This window comes from Megascapheus bottae, chromosome 20 (assembly GCF_031878675.1).
Source record: "Megascapheus bottae isolate mThoBot1 chromosome 20, mThoBot2.hap1, whole genome shotgun sequence".
Classification (NCBI taxonomy): Eukaryota; Metazoa; Chordata; class Mammalia; order Rodentia; family Geomyidae; genus Megascapheus; species Megascapheus bottae.
In genome coordinates this window covers 42,718,872-42,730,515 of record NC_143528.1, presented here as the reverse complement: position 1 = coordinate 42,730,515, position 11,644 = coordinate 42,718,872, and the positions used below count along the sequence as shown (strand labels likewise).

At 49.4% G+C, this 11,644-nt stretch overlaps 1 protein-coding gene across 1 annotated transcript in view; it reads right to left on the bottom strand.

Annotated features, from left to right (window-relative positions):
- Positions 1-516: 516 nt before the first annotated feature.
- Positions 517-11,644, bottom strand: part of Csmd1 (CUB and Sushi multiple domains 1) — a 705,832-nt gene continuing 694,704 nt past the window's right edge. Inside the window, exons 65-69 of the mRNA XM_090353740.1 lie at positions 10,803-10,964; positions 10,147-10,259; positions 9,446-9,533; positions 4,871-5,003; positions 517-2,170 (exon numbers count right to left, since the gene is read on the bottom strand). Of these exons, the coding sequence (XP_090209866.1) occupies positions 2,011-2,170; positions 4,871-5,003; positions 9,446-9,533; positions 10,147-10,259; positions 10,803-10,964 (656 nt within the window). The 3' untranslated portion in view covers positions 517-2,010. The remainder of the gene's footprint in view (positions 2,171-4,870; positions 5,004-9,445; positions 9,534-10,146; positions 10,260-10,802; positions 10,965-11,644) is intronic.

Sequence of the window (11,644 nt, the reverse complement as noted above, 5' to 3'; positions counted from 1 at the left end):
CACGCACATGGGTATGCGTGTGTCCTGTCTCCCAGGACCTCTGAAGGTACTGAGTAGCAAGCAGGTCATGGACGGGGGAGAGACATTAATTCAGACTCTGGAGTCAGCGGTAGTTTGCACCTAGTTTGAGTGACTCAAACTTAGATATGTACAATAGAGAAGTATATATATATATATACATATACACCTAATATATGTACACAGTAACCCTGTTCTCCCTTGCATGAAGCCGTCCCCAGGCTCCCGACATTTCCGGTTTCTCTCAGCTCAGGCCCAGCTCCTGCCCTCCGAGCAGCCATGGGGCACTCCCCAGAGACTCATCCCTCAGCCAGGACCGGGAGGGACGCACGCGCCATGCTGAGTGCTCAGCTCGGTGACGCGTGGTCAACAGCGCGGCCCCAGAGCACAAGGCCAGGAGCCTCGCAAGGGCTGTGCCCTCCCGCAAGATGGAGATAGACTCCGCAGAGAGGCCTACGACGTGGGCCAGTCGCCAGCCACCGCCCAGCGCCCCCTTCCCTGGCTCCAGCCACAGCCCCAGCATTCAGACAGGGCGGGGTGGGGAGGCGGCTGCTGTGCCTGATGTCTCCAGGGGACGCCACCATGTGCAGAGGGCCATGTATTAAACACCAAATAACAAAATAAGTGCTATCTTTTCAAAAATACTTTTATCAAACAGTATAAATAAAAATAAACATGATCTTCCTTGGACTATGTTACAGAGCACGCTCGTGCCCCCCCCGCCCCGTCCACGGTTTGGACTGTTCCACAAGGGAAGCCTGACCTCTCAGGGGTCATACCGTATCTGACCGGCTGCCCATGAGGAAGTGGAAGCTCGCAGACATCACCGCCATGGTCTTTCTGCCTGCGATTCTATCACGGAACAGAAGGAAGGGCAATGCATCAAATGGATGGGGTGGGCAGTGTGTGTTTCCCCCACCCTCGCTGGCAGAGCGCAGTTTCCGAGGGGCGTCAGGGGAAGGAAAGGGCGGCCCTATGCCGGGAAGACCGCGGTGAGCTGACCCCTGCAGGCTCTGGAGCTATCTAAAATAAATTACTATTCACATCTGTACATGGCGACCGGAGGTTGCCGAGACCTCCTGCTGCGTCGTAGGAAAGAAGAGACAACAGGAGGGAAGATGACAGCAATAAGGGAATAAAACATGGGAAATAAAAGGCCTCTTGTGTATCATCGGACTTCAGCAATGAATTCAACACATAAAGGTAGCGAACGGAACCATAATAAAATAAATCTCTTCAGTATTGTATTTCTTTGTAAAATCTGTGCCAGTCTACGGTTCTTTCCTTAGATTCCAACTGAGGTGGTGGTCGGACATTTTGCTCAGTGATATGACGATGGTTATATACAATGGGTCGTGGGGACAAACCCTGTGTAAATTGTTTGTTCGTTATCCGAACCTTACTCAGCCATTCATAACACACTAGTGCAAAAAATTGTGCATTGCAAATTCTGCAAGACAAGAGCTGATGGTGAGATCTTCAAATGTCCCCGAGATGGACACGTGGCCCTTCGAGCTCGCCGGGTCTCAGGAAGACGGAGCAGCGCCTGTGCAGGTGTGCGGACATGTCACGGCAGCATCTTGAGGAAAGCCTTTTCTGTGCAGAGGGCTCCTATCCATGAGGGGCAAAAGGAAACAAAAACACCGATGGAGTGGCTGCCATTCTGTCACCGCACCAGGAGGATGTACACCTGCCCAGAGGTGATGTGCAGAGGCATCTAGACACGCGGAGACACCGGAGTCTGCGGCACAGATTCTGGCCCTCTTCCTTGAGTGCCTCGCTTTCAAGTGAGGCGGCCAGCGCTGGGAAAACACTTTGGTGATGGAGATGGTGTTTGCATGGGAATTCCCGCTGCACATTTGCCGAGATGAGGGTGAAGATCGCTGCACAAAGCAAGAGCGGTGCTGGGGGGGGGGGAGTCTATGGCACCAGAGGAATCACTGCTTGTCCGTCAGAGGTATGGCTATGAATCAGTCCCAGTGGCGCCGAGGGCTATACCACTGTGCACACTGTGTTCAGAGTCGTGTCAAACCTCACAGCCTTGGCTTCCGTGGGTTTTAAGTTAGTATCATACATGGGGTTTTCAAAGGAAGCTTGTCCGTTGCTGCTCTCGTGCCCAGCGTAGCCATTGTACTGAACTTTTGGTCTTGTTCTAGAAGGAAGAGAGGGAGTGAAGTTAGACACCAGGACTCTGTGAGAGCGCCAGGGCCACCAGGCGGGGCATGGGGTGTGAAGGCTGGAGGAGCAAGACCTGCCCTGCAGGAGAGCCTGCGAGCAGAGGGCCCAGCCGAGGGCCCAGCTAGCTGAGCAGGTTTCGTGTGGGGGCTACACACAGGGGGACAGAGTTCCCAAATCCAGCAACTGTGTGTGCAGAAAAGGACTCTTCAGACCTCCCAGGAGGTGAAGGTGAGCTCAAAGCCTGGGGTACACAGCTCTCCTATAGCCACGGAGACACAGGGTCCGGGGTGTACAGGAGCCCGGGGTGGTGGGTCCACGTTGTCACAGAAACTGGGGGCAGAGAGGCATCCCCGATATTCACTAACAGCTAGTTATTTTTCTAATGCTATTTAATCTCTGGTAAACTACAAATAAATCTTTATAGAAAAATACAATATTTACTATTGAAGTAGCTATTATATTTTACAATTAAATAGAATCATACATATTACATGTAATCCATGTATAAAGTATTAGAAGAATTCTTAAATTCAACTGTCTAAATATATCTGCTCAGGCTCTTTTTTCTCTCTTGTTAGAGAAAAGTAAAGAAAAAAGAAAAACATGGTAAAACTAAAATAGCCTCACTAGCAAAAGTGTCATTGATTCTGGATGAGTTAAAATGGCCACCTCCAAGAACGTGAGCAATAACAGATGCTGGCATGGATGTGGACTGAAAAGGACCACTCTACACTATTGCAGGCTATGTGAGCTTGTCCAGCCACTCTGGAAAGTAGTACAGAGATTCCACATTAAAAAACTCTAAACATAGAGCTTTCCTAGGACACAGCAAGCTCACCCTGGACATTTATCCCTGAGAGTCCACCCCAGGACACAGTAAAGTCACCAGAGCACACGACAGAACCAGCCCAGATGTGCCTCGGGAGACACACGGATCAAGAAAATGGGGGATATGCACACAATGGAATTTGACTCATCCACTAGAAAAATATTAAATCATTTATAAGAAAATGGATGGACTTGGGAAAAATTATATTTAGTGAGGACAGGCCCAAAGAGACAAAGAACAAATGTGTGGAAGCGGGAATTACTTTATAAATGTAGCGGCTGTGCAAGTATAGAGAGATATATTAACCAAAATATGGGGTGTTCAGGCAAGAATTCAAATGGTGCAATTCTTACAAAGGCTAACTCACAGTCTAGTAAACACAAACACCAAGAAGCAGGTACTGGAACGATGAGGGGCAAGGCTAAGTGGAGGGGAGGAGATGAGGAAAGAGAGAACGGGAGGAAGAAAGCAGTCATAAAATTCAGTGTACAGCCTAAAATTTTTCCTTAAAAAAATGAAAAAAAGGGGACGGGTAGGGCTGGGAGAGAGCGTGACACCAACGAGTATGCACTGTATTCATAAACTTTTTTGTGGAACAATAACTCCTTTGTACAGCTACTCAAAGATAACAGAAGAAAGCATAAAAACAAAAGCTAGGTTGGTGGCTTAGGCCTGTAATTCTAGCTACTCAGTAGTTTCCACGCTTGCCTAGGGCTGGGAGTGAGGCTCAGTGGTAGAGTGCTGGCCTAGCATGCGTGAAGTCCTGAGTTCGATTCCTCAGTACCACATACACAGAAAAAGACAGGAGGGCCACTGTGGCTCAAATGGTAGAGACTTGAGTAAAAGAAGCCCAGGGACAGTGCCCAGACCCTGAGTGTAAGCTCCAGGACTGGCCAAAAAGCCCCACTAGTTTGAGCAGGGAAGTCTGAGACTCTTAGCTCCAGGAACCACCTCCCTGTCTGTCCCCCGAACCCATAAGTGCAGCTATGACTCAATTAGTAGAACACTAGGCTTGAGCAAACAAGCTCAGGGACAGTGCCCGGACATGAAGGTCTAGTCCCAGGACCTGTACACACCCACAAAAAATGTGCCATCACATCTGTGTTGTTTGTGTAGCCAATATTAGCCATACGTGGTCATTTAACACATCTCATGTATTTTAAGCTTATTCCAGAGGAGCATAATTTTGTTATTTATATAATATCCCAAACTATATTTTAAAGCAATTTGACATATGAAAAATCCATCCAAGTCATCTATCACCCATCTATAGATATACGGAGATTTTGGAATTCCTCCAGAGCCTCTTCAAAGTATCTGCACCCACGCCATCCCAAAGGCAGTGGAAGATCCGTTAACACTTCTGTCTCCGTGTGTTAACACTGCCATTAAGAATGATTTGCACATTCGTAGATACCCAAGGAACGTCTCAAGGTGTAGAGGGTATATGAGTGTTCCATACATGTTAAGAGCTCAGCTTTTATTTTCTGAAGATAAGAATTAGAAAATGTATAAATTTAGATTCATACGTTCGCCCAGACATAGAGACAATTCTGTTGACAGGCTGGACATTGGGGCGATATTCTGATTGCCGAATGGCAGAGCATGCTAGATTTTAGCTTGGCCATTCATTTCTTTAAGGCTAATTACTCCCATGTGTCCTATAAACAAGGTAGAACCAAAATCAAAATAAAACAAAAACAGCATCCTCACCAGCAAAACACGGGGTCTACAAGTACTCCCTAATGTCCCAGCACATGTCAAGCAGCACAGCTCCTGAGCGGACACCATTACCCAAACCAACCGATCACACTCAGAACACGCTCACACTGCGCTCTGTGGTACCTGTGTTTGTAGAGGTAAAATGCGAACCCTGATAAAATTAGAGCAAAGAAGGGGACCAGAATGGCCGCTGCCACCGAGCCACCGCTGGTGCCATGGTAACGATTTGACGAATCTGGCTCGGCGCTGGTGGGATCTGGAAGACAAGGGAGACGGTTAGTGTGCGGACCCGCACGGGGCGTGCAGAGCGACCCTCAGGAAGTTGTGGGTATGACTTGCTAAGAACCAGGCTGCCTCCCGAACACTCTCACCCCACCTTAAAGAGCCAGGGCCGAGCCCTCCTCCCGCAGCTAACTCAGTGGCACCACGGGGCAGACAGCAGCCTCCCATCTCAAAGGCCAGCGTGAGGCCTGGGTCCCTATATGGCCCTGACTGCTGTTTTTAGCTGTAAAGATTTGTATTTGCAGAAAAACCTTTTCTAAAAACACCACTTTTTCTGTGTATAGAGGGAGTTTGTACTTGCTGTTCTCTCCCGACTTGTCCCGGAAGTTATCTAGACTTTCCAGAGTTGTGTGGAAATGTATGTCATGATGCTTTCGAAAGGCAGAGTGCCCGGCGGCGTCAGAACTCAGACAGGCAGGAGGATACGGAGGAATGGCAGGCAGGTCACAGCAGGGTCTCCATCAGTGTGCAGGCAGAGGGACACACAGGGCGCTTTCTCCCGCAGAGGAGCGTGCACAGCCAGTTGCAATCCCAGCATTTGGGCAGCTGAGGCAGGCGGCCCCAGTTTGAAGTGGAGCAGCCTAAGCTACGCCTGAGGCCCTGTCTCTGACAGCAGCCCGGCGTGCGTGGAATCAGTGCACGGGCACTCACTAGGAATCCACGCCATCAGACATAGCTGGCAAAGAAGATGTTTGGGGGGAGCTTACTCCCAACACAGGATTCTGAAACTCATCGGGCCGAATGTCATGGGTCACTTAGCGTCCAGGTGTACAGAGGCAAATACGTCTAGCAGAATGCTGACCGGCTGACCTGGCGTGGGTTCCAGAAGCACACTTTCAGAACTTGTAGAATTCCAAATGGAAAGCAAAGTCTTGTTTCATTTTCTTATTTTTTGGTAGGTCGTGGTACTGGAACTCTGGGGCCTGGGTGTTGTCTCTGAGCTCTTCCCCTCAAGGCCACCACTTTACGTCTGGAGCCACAGCCCCGCTTCCCATTTTTCTGGTGGTTAATTGGAGGTCAGAGTCTCATGGACTTTAGTGCCTAGCCTGGCTCTGAACTGTGATCTTCCGACCTCAGCCTCCTGAGTAGCTAGGATTCCAGGCGTGAGCCACCGCCCGACTTGATTTATTTTTATAAGTTGTGTGCTCACCTTTACTGTTGCTAGGGAGTTTTTTTTAAGCCTCCTTTCCCTACTGCACTAATACTGTCGTGAAAGTCTTCCTTTTCTTGCTTACATTCCATGTACCCTTCCACATCACTTTTCTACCGACTTGTTTTTGAGTTTCTTCTATGGGCACATACAAATGATTCCATTTTTAAAGGCATATAGTAACGAGTTCATTGGTTTTATATTCTAGTAATAGTTTTGCAATTATTTTTACTTCTCATTTTTCCAGTGCTTTTCTCCACAGTTGAAGAAGATGCTTTGGCTATATCTCTACAGTCACAGGGATCTAAATTATGCATGAAACATTCTGGGTAGGAGCCTGGCCTAGCGCCATCTGAGCGCCCCTGCTGCTCTGTCATACCTGATTCTCTCCAGACAGCCTCAGGCTTTGTGCCCTGGTTTGTGGGGGCCCCAGCGTATGGTGTAGTAGGGCTTCCGCCCCTCTGTCCTCTCTGCCGCCCTCCTTCCTCAAGAGACTACTGCTTCTCTGTGGTTAAATCTGAGGATTTAGGTGAATGCAGATTTCTTTACTTAAGAATGAACATGAGCATCTGTTCCCACGTGGTGAGTTAGGTGAGTCGCCTGGGAATCAGCAGAGATACCTGCAAGTCCTTTCCAAGCTGCCTGCCTCTGTACAGCGCTGTGAGTCCTTCAGATTTTCTAGTTAAACTGTTTATCAGTTTCGTGCCTTATCACAGACACTCTTTCATTCCATGTGTGGAGAAAGCGATTCCTCTTAAATGGGGAAACCAATTTGGGTTGATTATGTTACACAAGATTTTACATTAAAGTTGTCTTTCAAATCAACGCGACTTCAGCACTTACTTAGTGATAATCACTTCTTTGGTTGATGGTCTTCTGGACTGAGACCATCGGAGGTTTATTTTTACCCATAAACATAGGCTTTAGCCATCACTCTTAAATGAATGCTTGCTGCTGAAGCATTACTTAAGCATAGCTTTTTCTAATTAGGTGAATAGGAAATTTTCTTGGGATTCAAATTAGTTCTTTATTTTTTTGACGACAATAAGCTCATCATTACATGAGCATAAGGATTTCCTGTGGATGCAAACTGTTATTATGTTAGATGAAAAGGGGAATAAGGTTATATGAAAAAATGTATAACAGCAAAGTGATAAATTGGGTCCGTTTCTTGGGTGAGAGAGAGACACAGTCTGTCTGGCTCACTGCAGTGTCCTGAAACAGGAGCAGAACAGGGCCCTAGGGCAAACAGAGGACAGTGACAGAGTGTGGCTCAGACAGCAGAAACAAACATCACCCAGAGCACTGGGTCCACTGCATTGCCCCAAATAGCAGCCAGCACCTTGAAACACCAGCTGCTGCTGGCCCTGCCACCAGAAGCCCTTCTAGTCAGGGAGGCCGAATTTGGGATGGTGGAATTATTTTACGATTCATCGTCCATTCTGTTAGAGGCTCCCCTGCGTTTCGTGTGTGTTGCTATGCAGGCTGGAAGGACCCTGCACCCTCGGGATCCTGGGGTGCCTCGCTCAGATAACAGCCCACTGCCGATGCCACCTCAACGGGTGGTGCTGGTACCAACGCGCACACAGCATTCCGCAAGGAAGAATGCGGCTGTTCACAGCATTCAGTCTCATTCCACAAGTGCCTCTTCTTCTCTGTGTGCCGAGACAGCGGCCCACACCCACACCTGCTGGGCTCTGCCTCGATCCAACTGTACTGAGCTTTAGGCGGGAGCTTGAGAACCGTGCAAGCCCAGCCCGTGTGCAGTACGTGCAAACCATGCTCTGGACTGGTGACTTGCCTATCTCACTGAAATGACAACTATTTCCACATAAAACCTTAAAAAGAATATTACGCCTCATCCTCCATCCTAAAAGCAGTAGGTAGTAGAGGCAAGAGGCAAGCCCTGTTCTCTGTCTGGTTGCTGAGGTCCCCTCAGAGGGTAGAGGAAGAAAAAGAGGGGCGGGGCGGACACAGCCGACACTGCTCTCCTGAGCATGGCTGTGCGTGCTTCACCCCTTGACGTAGTCCTCGGAACAAATGCGTCTGGCTTCACGTCATTCCCTGCAAACAATCAGTCCTACAACCAATGGCTGCAAGATGGTATATGACATTTACAAGTTGTTTCTTTCTCTTTTTTTTGTGGGTCATGGGGCTTGAACTTGGCTTGGGTGCTGTCCCTGAGCTCTTCAGCTCAAGGCTACTGCCCTACCCTTGAATCAAGCCCCACTTCCCATTTTCTAGATGTTAATTAGAGATAAGAGTCTCAGGTTCTTTTGTGGCCGGGCTGGCTTTGAACCTTGATCCTCAGATCTCAGCCTCCTGAGTAGCTAAGATCACAGGCATGAGCCACCACACCGGCCCAAGTTGTTTCTTTTCTTAAAAAGTGGATTGCATTTTATTTTTGTGGTGTTTGCCACCAGGCCCAGGGCTGTGTGCACAGAGTTCAAGTGCTCTGCTCTTGAGCAACCTCCTGGGCCTGTCCAGGTAACTTTGATTTAAACATATGACACTGATTAAGGGCAGGATTGCATGATTACATTTCCACATCTCCTGTGTGTTCTAATCAGTACAATTTTGAACAAAACACACCTATATATGCAAAGAACACATTTTATTTCTTGCCTAATCAAAATGTCATAGTTATTGAAAGGACCTCTACTCACAAATATCTCAAATTCCCAAATTCCACATATCCAAGTCTGGTCTACCAGCCCAGAATATTTTCTCTAAAGTGTGTCTTTTTAATTTTTAAGCACCATATAGCTTATGTGTGTGTGTGTATACATATTTTTAGAGACCTCATAAGTTTGTTGGCTATTTTTAATTATGTTTTCTTTTCAAAAATTCTTTTTCACTTTTAACAACTCTGTTTCCTTAGAGTATTATATAATATTTATTGTAAAATTCAGTTTCATTCTGCTTCATTTTTAAAATAATTTTTTACATAATAAAGATTTAGTATGTAGAGATGACATATAAATATAAACATAAATATATGGCATATAGTTTATAAATAATAGATATAATGTATATTTATATGGTAAATATTTTTGATGCAATGATATATTAAATATCGGGCATATTTGTTTTCATATTTACACATTTTTGTCTACTTGTCAAAAGGATCTGTTTCTGTTTAGTTGTAACACACAGTAATCTCGTCCATCATTTTTGTTTTAATTTTAAAGCCATGTCATTTCAGTGTCTCCCTTGCAGAACAATGGGTCTTTGCTTTATTTGTGAAGGTAGTGAGTTCCACTTACCCTGTCTTTCCAGCTTGAACTTCCCAAAGTCTTTCCCGTGCACCTCGCCTTGGAAGGTGAAGCTGCCCCTCTCCAGCCCGGAGGACACCTGGGAGACAGGCAGGGAGGAGGCTGGGGGGGCGCCGGGCAGGAGTGGCTCTGCCGTGGGCCCCACACATTCACATTCCACCCCACCCCGTTTAACACTCAGCCTTAAAACGCCTTTCGGCGATACATTTGTAGTTCAAAGCTAGAACTCCATCTGCAAAAAAGTTCAGGAGAAGCACGAGAGCCATCTCCTTCGACCCCCAAAGTGGCTGTCCTCGTGGGAAGACGTCATGATGTCTGCTCCGTGTCACGCCGCGGGTGGCCGTGAGAGGCACACCCGTCCCCAGAACCAGCTTGTGCAGCAGGCTGGGAAGGAGATGGTCACAGCCATGAAAGACCTGTGGTGGCGCAAACCTGGCTGGGGAGGGGATGGACTTGAACCTCTCTTTTGTCTTCTAGGGTAACAACTTCTTTGCTCTGGACCATATTTTTCCATTTCAAATGACGTGCTCTTGTGGGGACGAGAGGGAGGGTGGGTGAGACCCCCCTGGCTCCCTGCTGGAGACCCTTGAGTCCCCCAAACCTCCCACAGCCTCTGCCCAGGCTTTAGCTCATCACACACGGACCACGCGTGGAACACCCCGCGCTGGGCACTGCCCTGGGTGGGTACTCACGTAGCCATCTAGGGCCCAGTTGTCATTTTCAAACTTGCTTACAAATATATCCGCCGGGCCTCTGATGTGCGAGGCTTTCAACAGCAGGTGGGCCTCCTCCTTCTTGTAGACCCCTGTGAAGACAGCCACAGCCCTCAGGCCCACGCAGGCGCTCGGCCACCCCGCCGGGGCTCACAGCCCACAGCCCCAGCCCTCACCCAGACTGGGCTGCGTCAATGGAGGACCCTGGATGGGCGTGGCATACCGGGCCTGGCCCATGAGAGGTGGGGGCCGCCGGGAGAGGCGAGGTTGCAGGGCGGTGACCCACTCATGGGTTCATTTCCAAACATGAGGTGACCACCATGGCCACACAAGAGTGACACTCTGCTGTCTATGTGCAGAGAATCCCAGAAAGAGGAGGTCCCTCACTCTAGGCACTCCCTTCACCAGAGCACAGCTCTTAACGTCACGTGCCCAGAAGATGTGAGCCCCGTCCACGCGTGTGGGGACATCCACAGCCTTGCCTGGCCAGTTCAGTGCTGCTAAGAATGAGCAAGCCCTGCACGGTGGAGGGGACGGGGTGGGGGGCCGTGCACCCGGGCCGCTGCTCTGTGAGGGCCCCGTGTCTGCGGCTGGCGTGTGGCGGGGCCCGGAGCCGGCAGGGCGGCGTTGCCCACCTGTGAGCTCCACCTGCACCTGCGGGCCAGCTGCGAGGCTCGCGTTGACCTTGCTGCTGGTGGCATTGAACCAGTCCACAGTCAGCGTTGCCAGCTGCCTTTTGCCTGTGTACTCATAGTACCCTTTCCACACGGAGCCGACGAAGAACACGTCTGAAGGAACTGCGAGGGGGGAAACAGACAGACGTCAGGACACAGAGCCAGATGCCGGCTCCAGGTATTTCAAACACGGAATGCACGAAACGGTCCGGTTGAGAGGCTTCGATTCAGCACACCACGTGTGAGGAGCAGCGTGGCCTGGGCGCTGGCCTCTCACGGCAACAGTGGAGAGCCACGGGTGGGCTGATCAGTGGGGCGCAAGTCCCCCTTTCTGGCTCTGCTGGAGGCATCGTAGACCCCAAGGCATGCCTGTTCTAGCAGACCCCCTCCCAAGCGAACACTGGAGTGTGGTGACCGGTCCTGCCAACGGCAGCTGGACTTGTCATTGTGACCCAGAAGCAAAGCGTCCAACTGTCCTGGGAGCTCACTACCAGGCCTGGCTACGTGAGACGTGGGGGCTCAGGAGAGCTTGCAGCGTCTTCTGTCAGGCCCCCGAGATCACAACCCGAAGCTCTGGGCTGTGGACACAGCGGGGGACAAGAGGCTCTCCTACCCTGTGGGTTGCATTTTGTAAACACCAAGTGTCACCCTCTCTGTCTGCCATTCTTCTACCCCTCTTCAATCTCCTGTACGCAAGATTCCAGTCAGCGAGCACGGTGGGATGAGCAGCCTGTTGTCCTTTCATCCATGCCAGTGGAAGACATTCCACCTTGGTGGCCCATAAAATCCATCAGGAATGCATG